Raw genomic sequence first — 23,256 nt, forward strand, 5'->3', positions numbered from 1 at the left:
ACTATTTAGAAAAGCTGGAGAAGTCCATGGTTCCGGATCTAATGCACCTAAGGGTGCTGAGGGAGTTGGCTGATGTGCTCGCAGAGCCATTGGCCATTATCTTTGAATACTTGTGGCGATCGGGGGAGGTCCCTGGAAAAAGGCAAATATAGTGCCCATTTTTAAAAAAGGGAAGGAGAATCCGGGGAACTACAGACTGGTCAGCCTCACCTCAGTCCCTAGCAAAATCATGGAGCAAGTCCTCAAGGAATCCATTTTGAAGCACTTGGAGGAGAGGAAGGTGATCAGGAACAATCAACATGGATTCACCAAGGGCAAGTCATGCCTGACCAACCTGATTGCCTTCTATGATGAGATAACTGGCTCTGTGGATATGGGGAAAATGGTGGATGTGATATACCTTGACTTTAGCAAAGCTTTTGGTATGGTCTCCCACAGTATTCTTGCTAGCAAGTTAAAGAAGTATGGAATGGATGAATGGACTATAAGGTAGATAGAAAGCTGGTTTGATCGCCAGGCTCAATGGGTAGCGATCAATGGCTCAATGTCTAGCTGGCAGCTGGTATCAAGTGGAGTGTCCCAGGGGGTCTGTCCTGCGGCCAGTTTTGTTCAACATCTTCGTTAATGATCTTTACCATGCAATTTCACGAGGAGGGTGGTGAAGCACTGGAATGGGTTACCTAAGGAGGTGGTGGAATCTCCATCCTTAGAGGTTTTTTAAGGCCCAGCTTGACAAAGCCCTGGCTGGGATGATTTAGTTGGGGTTGGCCCTGCTTTGAGCAGGGGGTTGGACTAGATGACCTCCTGAGGTCTCTTCCAACCCAATCTTCTATGATTTTGTGAATAATCATTCATTGTAAAATTCATGAAAATATTGGGATTTGTGAATATTTTCATGATTTTCCAACCACTGTCTAAGTACTCATGACTAATTAATAAAAACCTCACAGATAGCAGCAAATTGAACTTGAAGGGGGTTGGATTCTCTAATGAATTTACAATGAATGTTAGCTATAATTACCTGCACGTGGAATTTGATGATCTGTGTGCGTGTGTGTGGTGGCAAGTAATGGAGTCCACCTACAGACTGATAATAGAAAAATGAGTTTCTTTCTGATATTAACAAAACCCTCTCAATGATACTGTAAAAAACTGTAGAGACTGCCTCTTGGACTTTAGGCACCAGAGCTGAGTGAAGATTTCGAATTTCATGCTTTGTGCAGTACAATGTGCAGATTCAGTCTTGAAGTCCAGGTGCCTGATTCAGATCTCCTTACTCATATGATGTAGTGTTTTACCCCTTGAGTAACTCCATTGCTTTGTGTAGGACTTAAGTGTGAAGTAAGGTATTATTCAACTTGAATAAGAAGATAAAAATCTGGCAACCCCAAACAACAAACTATCTGAATCTGAATAACCCCAGGAAAACTGGCTCCTGGGAACTTCCAGGTTTGGATTTTCAGCAGGTGCATGGTTATATGCCAGAAAGATTCCTTCTTGACTCGGACAGAGAGAAGGTGAGGATTTCAACCTGGATGCTAGGAGAAAGTGAAAGAAACCTTAGGAATTAGTGGAGACGGGTCCCTCTTATGCAAGAAAAACACAGATACACTGGGATAAAATGTGAAAGTAAACTAGATGTTTGAAGAAGTTCAGTTTTGAATAATCCAGGATGATGTTAGTAACAAAAGTAAGAATTTTAAAATCATGGGATTGTTAACCTGCCAATGTCCCCTCTAAACCTGCTTTACTAATAGGAACGCAGCACTGCTTTACATAACCTTTCCCAAAGCTACAACTTAATATGGGTGCTGCTAAGTGATCTGCTCTGTATAGAGCTGCTATTTTTCTCTCTTGTTAACAGTGACTACTTCTCAAATAAGGGTTTTTACTGTTTTTTACTGAAATACCCTCTTTGATATTTAACACTAATTTCTTGCTTTTATCTCTATTAGGCAAATTTTATTACTAGCATTACAGTAGAATCTGAAGGTCTTAATCAAGATGGGGGCTGCATTGTACTAGGTGCTGTACAAATTCATAATGCCAGACAATCACTGCCCCAAAGAGTTTACAATCTAAATTGACAAGACCATGAGAGGAAGGCAGAAAGGAAATATTACTGTGCCCATTTTACAGATTGGGAACTGCAGCATAGAGAGATTAAGCCCAAAATCTCACACAGTTTGTGGCAAATTCTCCACATACATCTGAAGCTCCTGAGTCCCAGTCTAGTGTCTTAATAATGAGGGCTTTGTGCTGAATTATTCTGAAGAGTGTGAAGGTGAATAGCTCTTCTTTGGCCTCTAACCTTCCCTTTCTTTGGGGAGGAAGATCAGTGCTGGGAACCATGCTGTTTTGATGTACCTTGCCTAGGTACGGTATTGGTCTTTGGTACCAGAGAAGTCATTGATACTGAGCTGGTTTTGGTAGCTGTTGCTTTTGGTTTTGTCCCTGTCGCATCAAGTTTCTTACTAGTCTGGTCTTGGGAGTCACATCCTGGCTGATGGACAGGGAAGTGGAAGGTGCTTTTATCAATGCCTGCACTTTTGTTTCCAAAGTACCTGTCAGCTGAATTTATTTCTTGTGAGGGAGTCTAAGTGTCCCTGAATTTTCTCACTCTTTAGAATAATTGGTAGAAAGAGCAACACAGGCAGATGCCACCTTCACTAAGACAAAACTAACAAGAGCTATGACTGTCTGTATTAGGTAGGATGCAGTCACAAGGCAGGTAGGATTTGAGGCCTGAGTTCTTTGAATCTCCCAGTGTAGTGCTTGTGGTACAAAGTGCTGGGGAAACATTTTTTAAATGGAATACATTTAAGAAAAAGTTTTTTAAAAGGAGACGGGGAGGGAGAATTTGTAGAAAATAAACCCAAAAAGCTTAATTTACAGAAAGCGTACTAAGGGGTAGCAGGAGGACATAGCCTGATTCTGTATTACTGTCACAAGTAGTATGAGGAAACTGAGGGATGGTTGTGGCTATTCTGCTCTTTATACTCTTGGGTGCAGGGATGTCCAGGGGCATACAAGGTGCAGGTATGGTCCTACGGACACTGCTGTTTAAAGATTTTTATCATGTGTACCTAGAGTGGTGTTGGGGACCCCAGGGCATGGCCACTAGTTAAGTTGAGGGGATGGAAGGCCATAAGGGTCAAGGAAGTCTCCCTGCTCTAGGCCCATGGGCTTCTTGTCAACCCCCCTTAACGGAACTCAGGCCTGCCTGGTTTGAGTAAGCTCATTTGCTCTTAAAACAATGTTGCAGCCGCAAATAACGCCTTATAGTGTAAGGTTTGCTGACGCCAAGTTAAGGATAACAGGAGGAGACAGCTTCAAGGCCAGACAGGATGTGCTGGTTGTTCCAGTTGCTAGGAATGCTTATTAGAGGTTGCAGGAAATAAACATTGTTGTAACCCATATAAGGAAGGCAGAGTATTTGTGCAAAGCCTTGATTGGCTGATGTGTAGCGCAGTAGCATTAAGGAATATAAAAATGTGTGTAATGACCTGCTCTGATGTGCAGGATTTGAGATTTCTCTCCCTGTACCTTTCTTTGGAATTCCAAATAAACTTTTCTACTTCTCCACCCCATTGTGATTATTGGGTGACGCACACCGGGCAACGAACCCCTGCTGTTGCTTGCCTCGGGCACACTGTGCCGGCAACAGTGGTATATACACAGACATATACTCCAAGAAGAACAACAGTTCAGTTTGTGAAATGAAAGCATCTCTTCCAGCTGTAGTTACAAAGTTATGCATAGACTCTGCAAAACTCTAGTCCAGGAAACATGTAGCTTAAGGACTATCCTGGGTTATACTTAGGCCTGGGAGTATTAGAATTTTATCAGTTACATATAAAAAGCCATCAATTTCATCATACACCCGCAAACTGACAAAACTATTTCCATCAACGATCATTAAAGTTCACAGGCAGGTAAAGGAAAATGTGACTTAAGAACTTAAGTTTGATTTAAGGATATTTACTTGTATATTTTGACATGATGTTGACAATTTTTCGTTATAATGCTTTAACTTTTTGAACCTCAACATTCATCATTAATGTCTGACAGCCCCCCTCCCAGGTTCCTGCAATTGTGAAGATTTAGATTTGAAAAAAAAAAAAAAAAAAACCTGCACAAAATGCTTAAACCCTATTTTGCACAACTGAAAATTTGAATCAATAAAAACAAAATTTAAAAATAAACATTGAAATTTTACAAACATAAAAACTGAATTCTGCCAAGCCAAGTTATACTATTACCATCTCTGCCAGAGGCTTTTGGGACCTCCGGCCAATCAAAGAATGGCCTGTTAACAGTCTGCAAAGGAAAATAAAACACATGGATATAAACTGGCCATCAACAGTTTACGCTTGAAGTTAGATGAAAGTTTCTAACCATCAGAGAAGTGAAGTTCTCTAACAGCCTTTCAAGGGGAGTAGTGGGGGGGGGGGGGGAACCCCTGTGTTTCAAGACTTAGCTCAATAAGTAGGGCTGTCAAGCGATTAAAAAAATTAGTCACGATTAATCAGTTTTGATTGCACTGGATTAAAAGGTTATATGGAGCAATTGCAAGGCTAAATTCCAATACCATCAAAGTACTTCAAGTTTGCAGTTCCACCTACATGCTAAACGTGCTTTTGCTACTAGTTCTTGTGCTACAGATAACCCACTGACAGCAAATGAATCCCACCAGCCGTGACACAGTATGCTTACAGCACTGCAGGATTTCTACAAGTCCATGGATCAAACAAAGACTACAGCTTAAACAAGACTATTGCAAACTGGATAGCTACGAACTGCAGACCACTCAACATTGTAAATGACAGGCTATAAGATGTTATTCAAATTGCATCTTCCAAGCAATCAGTCATACACCTTGCCCTCCTGAGGAACAATTGCATCATGAATACATGAACTATATCACAACAAGACGACTACCAAATTGGAGCTTCTGAAAAATACACTAGCAACTGCTTTGACTGGTGCTCATTGGACAATCACAGCTATCTTGGAGTCAAGGCACACCTGACTGATGCTGCATGGAAAATGCAGTCATTTGCTTTAACAGTAACACATACTGAAGAGAGACATTATGCTGGAACACACGTAAAGCATTTCTTGGATGTTGCAAAAGAATGGAATATTCAAGAAAAGATAAATTAGTACTAACAGTGCAATCAAAACCGTGATTAATTTGTTTTGAGTTAATTGCTGAGTTAATTGTGATTGACAGCCCTACTAGGAAGTTAAATATTTAGCAAGGACAGCTTTTCTTCCAGCTGTCTTTTAAAAAAACAGTTGAATTAAACGAGTTAAGAGTTTTAAGTATGCTGAATTAAGAATACTCTTGCTTTATTAATATAAGCTGCCTAGTTTTTCAGGAAAACAGCGTATAGAAAATCTGAATTCCTAATACAAGCGGCAAGCATAAAGACAGGAAAAAAAATTGTCTCCTTTATACATCAAAGCAAAAGATGCCATTAACTTAATTTTATTTTCCGTTTGAGGTCAATTTTAAAGGGTTTATATAACTGTAGACTGAGAAGAATCGTAGAAGATTAGGGTCGGAAGAGACCTCAGGAGGTCATCTAGTCAACCCCCCTGCTCTCAAAGCAGGATCAACCCCAACTAAATCATCCCAGCCAGGGCTTTGTCAAAAACTCTAAGGATAGAGATTCCACCACCTCCCTAGGTAACCCATGCCAGTGCACCACCACCCACCTACTGAAATAGTTTTTCCTAATATGCAACCTAGACCTCCCCTACTGCAACTTGAGACTATTGCTCCCTGTTCTGTCATTTGTCACCACCGAGAACAGCCTAACCCCCCTTCAGACGGTTGAAGGCTGCTATCAAATCCCCGCCCCCACTCTTCTTTTCTTAAGACTAGCTAAACCCAGTTCCCACAGCCTCTCCTCATAAGTCATGTGCCCTCTAATAATTTTCGTTGCTCTCCGCTGGACTCTCTCCATTTGTGCATATCCTTTCTGTAGTGAGGGGCCCAGAACTGGACGCAGTACCCCAGATGAGGCCACACCAGGGCCGAATAGAGGGGAATAATCACTTTCCTCGATCTACTGGCAACACGCCTACTAATGCAGCCCAATACGCCGTTAGCCTTCTTGGCAAGAAGGGAACACTGCTGACTCATATCCAGCTTCTCGCCCACTGTAATCCTACTGTAATCCCCAGGTCCTTTTCTGCAGAACTGCTGCTTAGCCAGTTGATCCCCAGCCTGTAGCACTGCATGGGATCCTTCCATCCTAAGTGCAGGACTCTGCATTTGTCCTTGTTGAACCTCTTTTGGCCCAATCCTCCAATTTATCTAGGCCACTCTGGACCCTATCCCTACCCTCCAGCATATCTACCTCTCCCTACATCTCAGTGTCATCCACAAACTTGCTAAGGGTGCAATCCAACCCATCATCCAGATCATTAATGAAGACGTTGAACAAAACCGGCCCCAGGACTGACCCGTGGGACACTCTGCTTGATACTGGCTGCCAACTAGACATCTAGCCATTGATCACTACCCGTTGAGACCAATGATCTAGCCAGCTTTCTATCTACCTTATAGTCCATTCATCGAATCCATACTTCAACAACTTGCTGGCAAGAATACTATGAGAAACTGTATCAAAAGCTTTGCTAAAGTCAAGGTATATCACATCCACCGCTTTCCCCATATCCACAGTGCCTTCTATAATGAGATAACTGGCTATCAGGTTGGTCAGGCATGACTTGCCCTTCGTGAATCCATGCTGACTGTTCCTGATCACCTCTCTCTCCTCCAAGTGCTTCAAAATGGATTCCTTGAGGACCTGCACCATGATTTTTCCAGGGACTGAGGTGAGGCTGACCAGTCTGTAGTTCCCCAGATTCTCCTTTTTTCAACTGTCTAAAGTGAATCGACTTGTTCACTTTATCAAGATAACCTCATTGATAAGAATCTTTGTAAAGCTACTGTCCATGTTATCTGCATCCATCTTACTCTGTTATGGCTTATGTGATACATGCTCTCCAGTAAATATTGCAGTTGACACTCAGCAGATAGAGTAGTTCAATCTGAAGTTTTAGATTTACAGATCACCTTCAAACCCAGGTCCTTTGCCAGGCTCTAGTCATTGCTGTTGTCAAAGATTCTATGATTTTTAACAGAGCATTCTTGATGAATGAGACTGAGCCACTATAACTCCAATGTTCAGGGTTCCACAATCTAATGGGCACATAATCGCTGCTCCACTTAAGCACAATCATGTAATTGTACTGCATGCTTTGATCATTCAAAGCTAGATTACACTCTGAAACAGAACAAACAGTCTCCTGAGGTGTGAATGGAAAGACATTTCGTTTAAACCATTTAAATTGTAAGTAAGTTTACATTTTTTTAAAATGAAGCTAAACATAGCCGGAGTTAGACGTGCACAGGAAAACACAATATTTCAGGAAGAACAGAGTCTAGTATTTTGTAAGGAATATTTGCTATTGTGACACTAATGCTGCCAGAAATAATGATTTTATTGAGCAAAAAGGGACATAGCCCTAGACTGGTTTTTAATTCCATATTTTTTTTTAGATACAGGGGAAACAAGGTTAGGCTGCTGGTGTACTAGCGCCACTACCTATTATGCTTATCAATACTGTCTCATTGTTTCCTTGCATTTCCCCATTTGTTGGGCTCTCGTCTTATACTTAAACTCCTTGGGGGCAAAGACCATCTTTTTGTTCTATGTTGTACAACACCTAGCATAATGCAGTCCTGCTCCATGATTAGGGACCCTAGGCACCACCGTAATACAAATATGGCAGCAAGGAAATTCAGCTGGTAGAATTGGGTGGATTTTTTTTGCCCCTGAAGAATTTTAAGTGGAAAGTATTCTTGTATTATTCTTTCAACTTCAAGCTATTGCATCAGCTTCAAAATTTTATTGCTTGTATATCCCTCATAAGCCATTATACAAATCTGTCAAAATAAGGAAATATTACAAGAATATCTGACCCACAGTTTTCATTGCACAAACATTTAAACAGGAAACTTTACAAATACATTTTTCCCCATATAAGAATAGTTTTATACAGAAAGTGTCTTTACAGAAAAGCTTGCATTTAGATTCTCTCATGAACCTGATTGCTTGATGCACTAAGATTTTTAAGCTACACTTAAGACAGTGTCAAAAAAAGCAGCAGCACATCACTTCTATACTTAGATCTGCTTGACTTGAGTCTTGTTGAACCAAAACATTGAAAATACTCTTACGACCATTTTCGTAAGCAGATAATTCAAGTATCTTTAAGCTCTTCCAAGTGTTAATAATGAAATACTTTGTATTTTTTCTAAAAATAACACCATAATGTGTGTCAAGATACATCAATATGAATCTTAACAAGGCAGCATTACCTTCTTATACTATACGGTTGTGCTGAATAATACTATAACATAAGAGCAGTCCATGGTATAGAAAAAACTAAACAGAAGTGTTGTATTAAGCCAGTTTGATAACATGAATTTCAAAATGAGTTTTCAGAAACTATTCTATTAAATGCTACAGCGTTAAATATAATAAAAAAATACTTATGTTTTCTTAAAAAGACCATTTAGGGTAGAGAAAAATCCAGTAAAGTACTACCTATAGAAAAACCTGACCTATGGGAGGAAATTGAAAAATATAAATGGGTATGCCAGTAAATACAATTAAAAATATTTATTTTTGCAAAGACTTGAACTCCGTAGGGTATTGTCATTTAAAGTTCAAGCACAAACCACATTCAACAATCTTGTTTTATCTTACAATTTCTATGTTCTGAATTTTTGTACTTATATACAAGTTTTATTTTGGTAAGTTCTATGTTTAATGTGGAGCTGGGAAGAATTTTCTCGTAAAGGAGCACTACAGTCACATTTTCTTGCTTTCCTAGCATTTTCTAAATTAGGGCTCTTAAGTGAGAGGAAAATAGTGTACTGTCTCACTATCCTTATACTAGGAATGTAAAATAGTTTGCCAAATGAAGCTGAAGCATATGTAATTAGTAATTTTTCATATTAGCACTTTCAAGACTGAGATAGCTAGTTACTTTTAGTCAAGTGTAATTCCATCACTTCTGATTTATGTAGTGTTCTTTCCTCACTAACACCCACACATTTCAACCTAAAGAATTAGAATGGAATAAGAACATATCTTCCTACCATGAATACTGCAGCACAGAGGGTGGTTTGTACAATTAGTTTATAATAGATAGTAATAAGTCACATTATACTGGGTCACATTTGCATATAACTAGAAGAAATTAAAAAAACAAAAACTTATTCCAGTGATTTTGCAAACTCAGCATAATCAATGTATCCATCGTTATTTTTGTCATCATCTCGTAAGACATCATCAATTAGACTAATTAACTCTTCTTCTTTCATTGCCTGGGAGTGTTCACCACCTTCCTACAAGAAAGATATTAGTTAAAGCAGTTTCTCTCTCAGTGAGTTGCAGTGCCATGGAAGGTTGAAAGTTGTATTACAATCGAAAGCAAAGAATAGCTGGCTCCCTCATTCCACATACAGTTATCCTTCAAGGTCAAATATTCTTTATCATGCTCTTAAAACAAGTATATACATACATACATACATACACACACACTTATCTATATCAGATACACCTACTATAAAGGTAAGGGAGTTGTGAAAATTTCTTACTTCAAATAAGGGGCTGCCCACCTGAAGAGGTGGAGAAACAGACTTGCAGCAAAAGAGCATGTTCACAACAGCACTGTAACATACTGGCCACACACACCATACACAGCTGGTAACTCCCCTTTCTACCCTGCCCACCAGGCTGTTCTCTCCTCTGCATAGTCATCATGCTCTTCAAGGCCACATTCACCCTAGCAGGCCACAACGTCTAAGCCCTGGTCTACACTAGGTGGGGGGAATCAATCTAAGTTAAGCAACTTCAGCTACGTGAATAATGTAGCTGAAGTTGACGTACTTAGACATACTCACTGCGGTGTCTTCACTATGGTGAGTCCCCTGCTGCCGCTCCCCGTCGACTCTGCCTGCGCCTCTTGCGGCGGTGGAGTACAGGGGTCAAGGGGAGAGTGCTCGGGGATCGATTTATCGCATCTAGACTAGACACGATAAATCGAGCCCTGCTAGATCGATCGCTGCCCGCCGATATGGCAGGTAGTATAGACATGCCCTAAGCTAGGATAGGGCCTTTCTGGAGCACTGATTGTAAAGTTACAGATATGGTTTACTTAGTACTTTCATAAAACAAAACAAGACTGATATTACAGAAAATCTGACTATACAGAAAATACATGTTCTAATTGGAGCTACTTTTGAGTACTCATTATTTTGAAGAGCCACATGGGCTGTTATAAATACTGCTCACCTCTTTATGTACATGTGATATAGCAGTGGCAAGTTCTAATCCATCAAGCAAATTATTGCCATCATAATCATGCATTTTGAAGTAATGGAGCTGCAACTCCTGTGGGGACATCTCAGATTCTGGTTTGTCAATTACACCGTCTAAGTGTTCCATGATGTGGCTGAAAATAGAAAATAATGCCAGCTAGTTAATATTTAAAAGCCTGTTTATATTTAACTGTTCTTTGATCAGGAAAATAGTCTACAACACTTTGGATAAGATTCTGTGTGGAGTCTCTTAGAGATGTGGAACAGAACAGCTCTCCCCCTTGTCTGCGAGTGTATGGTGGTTTTAAGCCACCATTGTGCCCTCTTGATCCTGTTACGCTACAAGGGCTAGAGAGATCTTTGATATAATTTAGACAGTGGTGGGGGCCTGTCTAAGTTACAGTAGCCTCCCAACGCTCTCTCCTTATGCCGGTCTTCCACACAGCCTGTAGTGGGTGAATTCCCCCTCCCCGCCCCATCAGCTTTTAGGGCCTCTTTATGATGATCTGGTTCTTCTATCCACTGTAAAGAGGAGAGAGGATGAGAATCTCACCCTGTAAGTGTTCATAATACACACTTCCCCCCAGAATGTTTTCCATGGCCAGTATATACAAGGAATAACAGTTTTGGCTAAGAGATTCTCCATACTGTGTAGACAGGGCTATCAGGCCCCCAAGTCCCACTGTATAGTGGAGTCTCCAAGTTCAAAGTGAATCATTGAGCAATACAAGTTTACATTTACAGAATGCAAAATACATACTCTTTGTCTTGTACTAGGTTCTTATCAAGGCGAATATTTGCTTGATGACTCTCCTCTGCATGCTTCTCAGCTATAGAGGAGATCAAGAACGCGGCCACTAGGCAGAATAGCAAATACACGCTAAACATCCTTGAAGCCATCATGATCTCCTAGCAAGAGGAAAATATATACATTAATACATATGAAAAATACACTCAATAAAATGCAAGATTTTCACTGTAATGAACATAATGGGCATATAAAATCCCTATTGAATTGTAGGATGCAAGTATATTTTTCATTAATACTACTTAAAAATCACACCTTTTGTGCTACGCAATAAAATTGGGTGTATTGTCTAGTACTTTCCCCAGCAGAAAACAGAAGGACTGCTACCAAAAATTTCTTCAGTCTCTCCAAATGCCAATTAAAAAAAACCCATCTGTGATAATTCTCAGAAACTACATTTTCAGGTTGGGAATGTGCAGCTGCTAATCCTTCCAGAAGCCAAAGCCACAACAATTACTTGTGACTCTGTAAATGTCTTCTAGTCAAAACAGCCACAGCAACTTCACCTAGATGCATTTTACAGTATTTTCTTAAAATCTCAATTAGTCCGAGTAGGTCTCCTTTCTTAGGTTTGAATAAAGGAGTTGCACGACATCATAAACATTACTGGAAATATTTAAAAAAACAAAGCAGCAGTGGAAATACTCCAATACCAGTTTAAAACTAGGACAGACATCTATAGAAACAATTTTTTAAACTGATAGCTTTGATTGTCATAATTCTAAGTTTTATTAAGCTATATTAATGAATCTTATTAACCAACAGTGCATTATAAAGTTGTTTAGAGTTCATATGTTAGTGTAGTCTTTGTTTCAATTCTTTTGTGGCTCTGTTCAATGACAAAGTGGCTATTTTGAAAATGTAATGCTACTACCCAAATTCTAGGGTGATGTTTCCAGTATTTTCCTAGGAGATATAATACGTAATTAAGTATAAAAATTTGGCACACCATGGAAACACTTGGCACTCATTAATGTTGCTTTCTCATGGAAAAAGTATAAATCATTAAAATCATGACATAATGAATGGAATTTAATATAGGTGAAAGCAAAATAAGTGCTTGATACAGAATGGCTTTAAGTGGTCGAATGTATTAATAAGAACTAAGACAAAAGTTATAAAGATGAACCCTACCATGAAACAATATTGATCTACTTTTTCAGAAACGTCCCTGAAGAGTCAATGCCTGTACCAAATTAGGACTAAAATAGAAGTACAAAGTGATATTTACCTGTTTGCTATTACTATTTGTTTGTCAGAAGGTTTGCTATCACTTTGAGCTGCAGTAGGCAGGTCAGCTAGGAGTTCCAGAGATGCAAATACTAATGGCAGCTTTCACAACTCTATGGCCTACTGCCAGGATGCTACACAGAGTTTGCATAACTTATGAAAATATTAGTTCTATTAACTAGGCATTTGGAATGGACCAATATTTCTTCACAGTTCCCCTGAACCATCTTCTTTGTCTTTGATAACAGAAAAAACAGCAAGGAAAAAAAGACGCCTTTTCATGAGGACACTAACACAGTCACCATAATTGCTCATAGTTACAGAAGGTGTGAATTTAAACTGTTATACTTCACGCTGGTGCAAACTATTATTTAGGTATACACATGACTGATTTGTTTAGTTTCTGACACTCAGGAACAGTTTAACTGAAATAAGTAATTTTTATGACAGAAGAGTGTCCACAAAGCCGTTTAGAATGATCTAACTTCATGGGTTTAAAAAACAAACAAAACCACCTTGACAAAGCCCTGGCTGGGATGATTTAACTGGGAATTGGTCCTGCTTCGAGCAGGGGGTTGGACTAGATGACCTTCTGGGGTCCCTTCCAACCCTGATATTCTATGATTCTAAACAAGAACTAGGGTCCAGGAAAGCCTGAGTTCTATTGTAACCTCTGCCACTGATTCACTACATGCTATACGCAAAAAGAAGAGGAGTACTTGTGGCATCGTCTCTAAGGTGCCACGAGTACTCCTTTTCTTTTTGCAGATACAGACTAACACGGCTGCTACTCTGATACATGATATATGGCAACTCTCAAATTCTCTGCTTCGGTTTCCCCAGCTGTAAACAGAGAATAAAAGAGGACCAAGTTTTCTGCAGACATAACTCCCCTGACTTCAATTCACTTACACCAGAAGAGAATTTGACAGAGAATCCTGAACATGGGCTACCACTAGCTTGTAAGGGAGATGCCTGTTGAAAATGCACTGAAATCCAGACGTTCGCCTTCATGAGTTGAAGCTTTGTAAAAAAAATAGAACTACAGCGTCACTACTCAGCCTCACTACAATTTGCGAACAGTTAGCAGGAAAAGTGACCAGGCAGCATGTGAGCAGTGACTGCAGGTTCATTCGTTCGTTTCAGTTAATTGCTTTCGCTGTCAGGGCCAAAAGGCAGCGCCACGGTACGTTTCCATCTACGTGTTACTCTAGCCCTACTCCTGCTGCTAGACACCCCGCGAACACCCCCCTCGCGGCCCTGAGGCCTCACGCAACGGCGGTGCTGCCATCTGCCCTCCTCCTGCCCCCCAGCGGCAGGGGAGAGAACACGGGGCTGGGCCCCGCCTGACCAGAGCTCTGCCATAGCCCCTGGGCGAGTCGCTTGGGCTGGCTCCCCCCGCGCCTCTCGCCCCAGGACAACGCCTTGCCCGACGTGGGGGGCACCCAGCGCGGGAGACCAGAGGGAGCGGACGGGCAGAGGCAGGTTCCTGCCCCCTGCCGCAGGCCCGCCACAAACTCCTCGCGCCCGAGCTGAGCCCGCCTGGCGGTCGGTCCCCGCCTCTGAGCGGTGTGGAGGGGGCAGCTCCTCCAGCCCCCACCAAACACGACTCTCCGCCGTGTGAGGAACGGCCCCGCACTCACCGGCTGCGCAGGTAGAATGTCCCAGGACAGGGCGCTAAGTCACGGGCAGGTGCGAGCGGGATTGGGCCAGGTCGGCCACCATCCCCAGGGTCATCTTTGACCCGACGCACGCTCGCGTCCTGCCCCGCCCCCTCCCGCTCATTGGCTTCCGTCTGCCCAGGCTGGGGGAACGTCACGGCTCCTGGAAATTCCACGTGTAACGAAAACAAAGGGACAGGTGGGGCAGAGGGGAGGGGTCACGTGCTCGGCATGACGCGCCCCCTCTCGAGTGCCCCGCCTCCTCCGTGACTCCACCCCTCCAGCGCTTTCCCACTATGACTCCTCCCCCACCTTGGTCTCCTCTCTCTGCACCTCGCCCCAGCGGTGCGGTTTGTGGTCAAGTGGGCGCGGCTGTGTATCCCGGCGGTGGGGCTCTGGCACCCCCAAGGCGGGGATGTGGTCCTGTGAGAGCCGCCCGTCCCGTGGCCCTTTGGGCACTGACTTGTCCTGAGCCCTCTTAGGCCACTCTGCCAGCAGGGCTGGTTGTGGGTCCCGTTCTCCTCCACCACCCCTGCAAGGTGTCCCAGGTCTGTGGCTGCCTGAGTCTGCAGGAAGCCAAGAGTGGTACAAGCCCAGCCCTGGTTGCCACACTGTTGCCACAGTGCCCATGAGTCAGGGGCGGGGAAGTCACTGTGCATGGCCCAGTTTGAAAAATTCCATTGAAACACGCATAAAAGAAGAACATTCACAGCGTCTGTTCCAATTTTGTAGGCAGGCTCTGCTTGGTACCGATTCCAGTGCTGGGCAAGGCATGTTGGAATGGAGAGCGGTGACCGTCTGCAATGGGAGAGTGTGACCATTTACATCCCAGCCCCAGCAAGGGGGCACCAAGCCTGCAGAGCCCTGCCATGCCCAGCAAGGCATATACTGCCATATTTTGAACATCTGCATAATCTACTGAATGGGACAGGTCATCCTGTCACAGCAAATGGTTTTGGTTTGTGTATGAAGGTTGGCGTACCACTGTTTTGGGGACTTTTTTCAACTCTAGTGTGGATTTTTTCTCCCTCATACTCTATGTGCATGTTTGGTCTTGTTTTTTTGTCATTGGTTCTAGAAGCTCCTCACCCTTCATGTTATAGTTGATGGTTGTGTTTATCATGTTTCTGGAGCGTGCTAGTTTGACTGCTTCACATGTGATCCCCCATGTTCTTTGCTTTCTTATATCACTAACTTAATATTCTTTATATGCATCATCACATTCTCTCATCTCCCTTGTGTTCCCTTTTGTTTACATTGTACCAGTCCACTCCCTGTTTATTCTAGGAACCTTGACTCTCTCAAGAAGTCTGTTCAGTCTTTTTGCTTTTGTAAGCATTCATCACATTGTTCTCTGTTAGTTATTAGACTAGCTTTATCGACTAATGCTCATTGATGAGCCAGATATAGGAATGAGGGAAAGACCAGATTGAAAGTATAGCTGTCAAGCTGTCCTGCAGTGTCTCAAGAGTACTAGTGCCAACCTCAGGGCAGACTTTGGAAAAAGGGCTCAAACCCCAAACTGGTTTTGGGTGCTATACTTGGATTTCACCAACCACTTATCAAGTGTAAATTCCTCAGGCACTATAATAGCCTTAACATAGAATCACAGACAGTCTGCTGGGGTACTCTGATTTGTCTTGCCACCGTAGTAAGCCTACCTTTGTGATACATGGTCCCTTACCAAGGATCACAGCAATATTCTGGTTACTCCCAGTCCTAAAAGATCAGTCGCTTACCCCAGGTCAGTTGCACTTTAGTTCTCACACCAAAGACAATGCTTGTAACCAGTCCTATAATAGACTATGTAAAGATGTTTAGGAAAATTAAAGAGTTACTTACAAGGATAAGCAGGTAAACATACATACAAAAATGAGTTACAATCTTAAGTTTCCAACATAATGGAAGCTTCTATGACAAGCAAGCACTTTAGGGCTAACCCAGGCTAAGCACTGGGGATCTTTTGTTTATGCCTAGTAATTCCTGTTGCCCTGAGTCCAAGCAGCATAAAGATACAGTTCCTCCTTGTTAGGGGGTTTTAGTCCATCTTCCCCACTCTGTTTTAAGCTGCAAACTCAGCTGATGGGAGAAATTCACTTGCAAGACTCATCTTCATGTTTTGGGGCAGTATAGAGTAAACAACAAAGTTTTTTGACCTCTTTAATGTTCCATTCTAGTCCATCTGTTGTTGATAGGCCTTCCTTGTCGGCTAGGACGTAACACCTTCTGTAAGAGATCAGCACTTTACACTAATTAATGTCTCTCTCCTGGGAGGTGATCTAGAGGCTTACAATGCAAATGCTGAAATATTACCTTATAATGTGAGATACCTATGTTATAAGTGAGATTAATGCATGCAGCAACATACAAGCATTGCATAAAGCAGGGGTAGGCAAACTATGGCCCAGGGGCCGCATCCTGTCCTCCAGATATTTTAATCCGGCCCTCGAGTTCCTGCCGGGGAGCGTGGTCCGAGTCTTGCCCTGCTCCAGCCAGGGAGCAGGGTCGGGAGCTTGCCTCGTTCCACGCAGCTCCCAGAAGCAGCGGCATGTCCCCGCTCTGGCTCCTACACATAGGGGCAGCCAGAAGGCTCCACATGCTGCCCCCACAGCTCCCATTGGCCAGGAACCATGGCCAATGGGAGCTGCAGGGCTGGTGCCTGCGGATGGGGAAGCATGCAGAGCTTCCTGGCTGTGGCTCCGCGTAGGAGCCGGAGGGGGGACATGCCGCTGCTTCTGAGAGCTGCTTGAGGTAAGTGACCCCCAGAGCCTGCACCCCTGCCTCCCTCATGTGCCCCAATCTCTTGCCCCACCCCGATCCCCCTCCCATCCTCCGAACCCCTTGGTCTCAGTCCAGAGCACCCTCCTGCAACCCCAACCCCTCATCCCCAGAGCCCGCACCCCCAGCCCGAGCCCTCACCCCCACACTCCAACCTCTTGCTCCAGCCCAGAGCCCCCTCCTGCACCCTGAACTCCTCTTTTCTGGCCTCACCCCAGAGCCCGGACCCCCAGCTGAATCCCTCACCCTCTTCCACACCCCAACCCCCAATTTTGTGAGCATTCATGGCCTAACATACAATTTCCATACCCAGATGTGGCTTTCAGGCCAAAAAGTTTGCCCACCCCTGGCATAAAGTCTAAACACTAAACACATTCTTAGAATTCTAATACCTGTTTTACCAATACTAACACACAGCTGAGTCAGACTAATTCCAGCCATGTATATGTCAGTTGTTCAGTTGTCCAGCTGGCACCTGGTCTACCAGCATCACAATAGCACCAGTGCTGACTCTTGATGAACGTGTTCTTGACAGGAAAGTTCCTTAATTCTTGGAAGAACCATTGAAATCAGTTTGCCTTGGAATGTAAATCTGGATGACCATTAAGACTCCTTAGTGGTGGATGAACCCTAGGAGGGTTAGAGTTTGGTACGGATGCTCATTCAAAGATTTAGGCTCTGCCAGACTTGCTATCCTAATTTTTTGTAAACCAGTTAAATGTTCAATGCAACATTCTATGTATCTGAAACTGTCTTAGCTAGTACATATGTAGGAATCTGAGAAGGTATTAAAAGAAAGTATATTTCATCCTGTGTGCCTAGAGATATTCCACACCATAGGTATTTCCTTCTTTGTACAATAAGACTGTGAAAATTCTGGATTCCAAAAATGATATGCTATTTTGTTTTCTTTTGGTTCATCACAGTTTATGAAATCAGTAAGTTCCTTTAGGGACCCCTATGTAATATTTTGTGGCTAGCAATATCTTCTAGAAAATATCTCTGTCCACTCTGTTCCTTCTATCCATTCTCTTTCTACCTCTCTTTCCCCCAATTGTTAAATTGTCTAACGGTTCTTATATTTAAACTTTTCAGTACTAGATACATTATGGGTGCTTCCTGTTTTCAAGTTAATAACCACTTCCGGAGTGAAATAGACCTCAAGAGTTTAAGATTTTTTAGTCCAGAACACACACACACATTACTGGGAGAACAGAAAGTACTCATTATTATACTGAAGTAGTTAATCAACAGATACAGTGTTTTTTAAAATACAGTTGGATTTTAAATGTTTGGTTTTAACTGTCAGAAAATGAGAAGTTAAGGCAGCCATGTTTGTTGTGGGGGTAGTTTTGTGGGGTGTAATAAATATGGGTGCAAACTGTATCATTATTGAAAACTCTACAGTTGTGAGGTAGGAATTTAGCATCCTTGCACCCTGATTCACAACCTCTAGGTCCACGTGGCCATGTCAAGTTACTGGGTGAAGTCCTAGCCCCACTGAAGTCACTTGGAGTTTTGCCATTGACTTCAACGTAGCCAAACTTTTGCTCACAGTTTTAATTCACATATGTCTGAATATAGTTAATATGCATTTCTGTATAAAAATATTAACTAGAAAATGTTTCATGTTTGCTAGGCAATAAAGGATCTAGACTAATAAGTTTAGACCAGAATCTGCCATAGAAAAAACCCTGGATGGGAAATGTACTTGTGAAAAACCGCAAAAATTCATTGTGGTGCATTTTCTTCACATCCCCTTGTTGTATGGGGATATAACGACATTGCAGAAAATGCATATGTGTCTGTTAGTGGGGTGGGGTGGGAGGTGTGTTCAGGGATCCTTGCTAAATACTGGCCACAAGCCTAAGGATTTCTGACCAGACATGCAAAACAAGTGCCCCGCACAGATGGTCTCCCCTCTCTCTTGTGAGCATGGCAGTCTCTCATGCTGTGTTGCATAGCTGCTTCCACCATGGGAGTTAATACTAGTTTGACTGACAGACACTAACTTCCTTTGCTTTCTTTCTCATGGACTTTTAATCCCTGTTTTAGGGAAGCCTGCCCTATATAGCAGCTGCTCCTTGCTTCTTCCTCTCAGCCCTGTTTCCAGTGAAGTCCCAATCATGCACTGGGACTTCTGTGGATTGTGAGGGAGTTGAGCTGGCCTCATAGAATCTGCTTGCCTCCACATGTACGTACTGTGTGTGTGAAATAGAGATTATCACCTTGTCACCAGGAAGCACAATCCAGTTATCACCTAAATACAACAGTATTTGTCAGCACGCTTAACTGGAAGTTCCAATGGGCATATTTTTGTAATTTTTTTCATTTTCCAATCATTTAATTTGTATCCAGGTTTTTATACCATGTCAATCACCATAGTCTCTTAAGCACTTTCCAGTGATGCATTCAGGGGTGTCACTAGCACCTACCACTTGTGATTGCTTTGCCAATCCTCTCCCAGGAAAACGAGGGAGGAAGACATTTTAAGTGCTTTTATTTGTGAAAGCCAGGTCAAAGAAGTATGCTCTGTACTTGGAATGGAAAGTGATAGAATTGTGATAGGATATAAGATATATAGAAATGAGCTTTTGCTGAGAATATATATATATCTAAGCAAGCACTAAAAGAGTTAAGAGGTGCACTAAAATTCTAGTCAAAACTTAAGGGAAAAGAAATGTGAAAAACAGATTTGTGTGTGTGCGCACGCGCATTTCTTTTCTAGTATTGCAGAGCACACAAAAGCTTTGTTCTGGCACTGTCTCCTTCCCTAGCAGGAATGAAATTTAAGCACTTAGGTGAATGAAAAAGTGAAACATTTCTTATTGTTTCATTTATGGTACACTGAATACAATCAGTGTGGTTGGCATCATAAAAAACACAGGAGAGGACACAATCTGCTCAACAGAGAAGACAAACAGTTTAGACCATGCACTAGATTTCTAGAAGATGGATGTATTTAGCAGCAGCACCATTATGTATATATGTAACATAAAACTTGCTTTGGATGATAACTAATACATTTTAAATGATTACTATTATGGATGCAAAGATTTCTAGTAGGAATTACCAGGTGAAAGGAAATAAAAAGAGTTGACCTCAGAGTCTGATGGATGAGTTCTGGTAGGAAGGAGTAGGGTCTAGCAAGCAAAGCAGAGCGCTGCAAGTTGAGAGAGATGGATTCTGTGCCCTGCCATACACTTGATGTGCAATCAGGAACAAGCCACCTAATCCTTTTGTCTCTGTTTCTGATAACATACTTACCTCACAGGGATGTTGCCAGGCTTTAATTAATTGATGTTTGTTAAACACACTGAAATCATCGGATGGAAAGCGCAGTAGAAGAGCAAAGCAATATTATTATTCACTTCTCTTTGCCTCAGTTACCTCATCATTATGGAGATGCCTAGCTATTTTAGGATATTGATCCTCAGAGGGCTGTTGTTCTCTGAGCACTGCTCACTCCTCCTTTATCACACACTCCTTTCTTGAGTCCAGGGATTTACTTGAGGAATAAAAGGGAATGAAGAGGAGCCAGCCTCCGAGGTCAGTAATAATAAGTCTTAGAGCTTGTTATGTTCCAAGTGCTAAGTAAGTGAAGAGGAGAGCGCCCTGGTAGGGTGGTTAGCAAACAGTAATACAAAGCAGAGCGGAAAGCAGACTAGGGTGACCAGATAGCAAGTGTAAAAAATCGGGATAGGGGTGGGGGGTAATAGGTGCCTATATAAGAAAAAGTCCCCAATATCAGGACGCTCCCTATAAATCAGGACATCTGGTCACCCTAAAGCAGAGGGACCAGGGGAGGAAAGGGGTGCCGACCGGTTTGCCGGTTCCGAGGCAAACCCAGGAGCTTTAAAGGGAGGGTGTTTCTCTGCAGTGGGAACTCGGCGGCGCGGGTGAGGCGCAGGGTTGCAGCTAGAACTTCACTTCCCAACATGCACCCGGCGATCGCGGCACATGCTCAAGGCGGGGAGGGGAGCCCGGCTGTTCCCCAGGCGCTGCCAGCCAGGGACTTCCCTCTTGCGGTACCGGAGACACCAACGCGAAAATGGCTGCGAAGGGCTCCCATTCGTACCTGAAGCTGGAGGGGGAGATCGAGAGGTGCCGGGCGGAGTGTCAGTGGGACAAGCTGCCCGAGCTGGTGAGGCAGCTGCTGCTGCCCGCGGCCAGCCCCCCGCGGAAAGGGGCCGGGGACGCGCAGGACTCCGGTGAGTGAGGCTGAGCGGGCGATCCCCGCCTGGCTCCCAGCTGCCCGTGCACAGGGGGTCTCGCCGGCCGGCCGAGCCCTGGAGCCAGCGGCGCTGCGGACCCGTGCCGAGCCCAGCCGCCCCATCCCGCGGGCAGAGCACGGCGGTGAAGCCAGCCTCCCCAGCTGTTTGGACGCTGCATGGCTCCTGCGTACGTGCTCCCCAGCCCCGAGCACGGACTGTCCGTTCCTCAGCCCCTGAAACGGGCCGGGTCCTGGTGGGGCTCCCCAGCGGGGTGCCGATAGCAATGGGTTTTGTGGGATTTTCGCCCGCATTAGCGTACGTGTGTGGAGTTTGTCTCCTGCTTGCACAGTGTGATCTAAGGGACTCTCTAGGGGTATCCAGACAGCAAAATGTGGCTTGTGTCTGTAACTACTATATATATAAAAAGAAAAGGAGTACTTGTGGCACCTTAGAGACTAACAAATTTATTTGAGCACGCAAAAGCTTACGCTCAAATACATTGGTTAGTCTCTAAGGTGCTACAAGTCCTCCTTTTCTTTTTGCGAATACAGACTGACACGGCTGCTACTCTGAAACCTGTCACTATATATATATATTTTTTTGCCATGAACCCCTAGCTTGCCAGCGTATTTAGCTGGTTTGATCAGGAAATGGCTAAACTGGGAATTGGAGAGTAGCTCATTGGAAGCTTTGGCTCAGGGCTGAGTCAAGATATGTCCTTTGCAAGCGGAGAAGTGGAGATCCACTTAGTTTTATAAACTAGAGCAAAAACATATATATTGCAGTAGTGCCTTAAGGCCACAACCAAGCTGGGCCTTGTTGTGCTAGGTGCTGTACAAACATACAATAAATGAAGTCCCTGCTCCAAAGAGGTTGAACAGGGATGGTTTTTAGCAGCTGGCCTGATCTCTTACCTATCCTATGGAAGGAAATTCTAGAGTATGTGCTAAGGATCTCACTCTTGAGCAGGGCAGACTGTCTCAAAACGTGGAAGGAGGAAAAATACTCCCAGAAGAGTGAGTGCCTGTGTATGTAGTCATGCAATTACAATGATTCACGTGTCTTTGTAAAGCTGGTCGTGGTACTTGACAACAGGAGGAGCAGAGAGACCCAAAATGTGAACCTGCAAGAAGGAGAGACTAATCTGCAATCTTAAGGGAAATAATAATTTAAAAAAGCAAGCAGAACTCATGGCAAAATTCAGCCCTCATTTATTCCTATGCACCACTGATGGAATTAGTGGGCTTTCATCGGTATAGCTCAGGGCGGAAATTGGTTTATCTAGCTCAGCAAGCATATACCTATAAAAGATTTGCCCCCTTCTTTTTTCATGCTGCATATCTAAGTGGGGAGGAGACTAGTGACTGCTGGGATGATTCATTTTGTTTGAACACACATCCTGTTAAGATTTGCTCACCCAGAACCTTAGAGAATATCCAGAATGAACTCATCTGCAAACTGCTCTCTCTCTAGCATTTGGAAAGATTGTGTGGCTATGTTTATCTTGGCCACGCTTTAGACCAAGGGTTCTTGGAACAAATTTTTTGGTGTTGGCTGCACTTACACTTTTTCCTAAAATTATTTATTTTTTCCTAAAGTTAATAAAGTAATATGCGCACATATACATCAAAGTCATTGTAATTTATTTATATAAGGTTTGGTTGGGTTTTTTTGCAGACTCAATAATAAAAATCATGCACCGTTATCTCTATTCTTTACCGGACCTAACAGAATAGAAATACAAATATGATGCTTTGCACGTTCTTGTCTTTTTTATTATTGTTTCTTGTGCTTTTTTGGTAAAAGTAAATGTCTGTATAACGATTCTGAAGTAAATTTAAAAATTTAAAAGTGCTTTTACATAATAGAAGTCTAAATAATAATGAAAAACGTATCTGGGTGGCTTGGGTCTGGGGAGGGGTGGGGAGGGGACAGGACAGGAGACATGGCTGTGGCTCGCCCGGGGCTGCTTCGGGCAGGTTGGGGAGCTCAGGGTTTTAGCCAGCCCGGAGCTCCCTTGGATGAGTGGGCAGAGATCTTCTGGGCTTCGGCCAGCCTGGGCCTCCTCCGGCCAGGTGTGGGGGGGCGGGTCTCAGGGTTTCGGCCAGCCCAGGGCTCCTCTGGCCGTGGGGGGAGGGGTGCTCAGGGCTTCTC

General features: G+C 43.2%; 2 protein-coding genes across 6 annotated transcripts in view; one reads left to right on the top strand and one right to left on the bottom strand.

Annotated features, from left to right (window-relative positions):
- Nucleotides 1-7,914: 7,914 nt before the first annotated feature.
- MCFD2 (multiple coagulation factor deficiency 2, ER cargo receptor complex subunit) lies at nucleotides 7,915-14,353 on the bottom strand. Its single transcript, XM_007069461.4, has 4 exons — nucleotides 14,093-14,353; nucleotides 11,172-11,320; nucleotides 10,386-10,545; nucleotides 7,915-9,436 (listed from the first exon to the last, which is right to left on the bottom strand). The coding sequence occupies exons 2-4, from the start codon at nucleotides 11,312-11,314 to the stop codon at nucleotides 9,305-9,307; spliced, it is 435 nt and encodes a 144-aa protein (XP_007069523.1). The 5' UTR covers nucleotides 11,315-11,320; nucleotides 14,093-14,353; the 3' UTR covers nucleotides 7,915-9,304.
- Nucleotides 14,354-20,821: 6,468 nt separating this feature from the next.
- TTC7A (tetratricopeptide repeat domain 7A) overlaps nucleotides 20,822-23,256 on the top strand; it is a 260,649-nt gene continuing 258,214 nt past the window's right edge. For 3 of the 5 annotated variants that reach the window (XM_043543797.1, XM_043543798.1, XM_037895865.2), the window contains exon 1: nucleotides 20,850-21,099. In XM_043543797.1, the coding sequence (XP_043399732.1) occupies nucleotides 20,940-21,099 (160 nt within the window). In that variant the 5' untranslated portion in view covers nucleotides 20,850-20,939. Of the gene's footprint in view, nucleotides 21,100-23,256 lie in introns of all 5 variants that reach the window. The other 2 variants (XM_037895864.2, XM_037895866.1) reach the window with 2 other exon arrangements.

This window comes from Chelonia mydas, chromosome 3 (genome assembly GCF_015237465.2).
Source record: "Chelonia mydas isolate rCheMyd1 chromosome 3, rCheMyd1.pri.v2, whole genome shotgun sequence".
Lineage (NCBI taxonomy): Eukaryota > Metazoa > Chordata > Testudines > Cheloniidae > Chelonia > Chelonia mydas.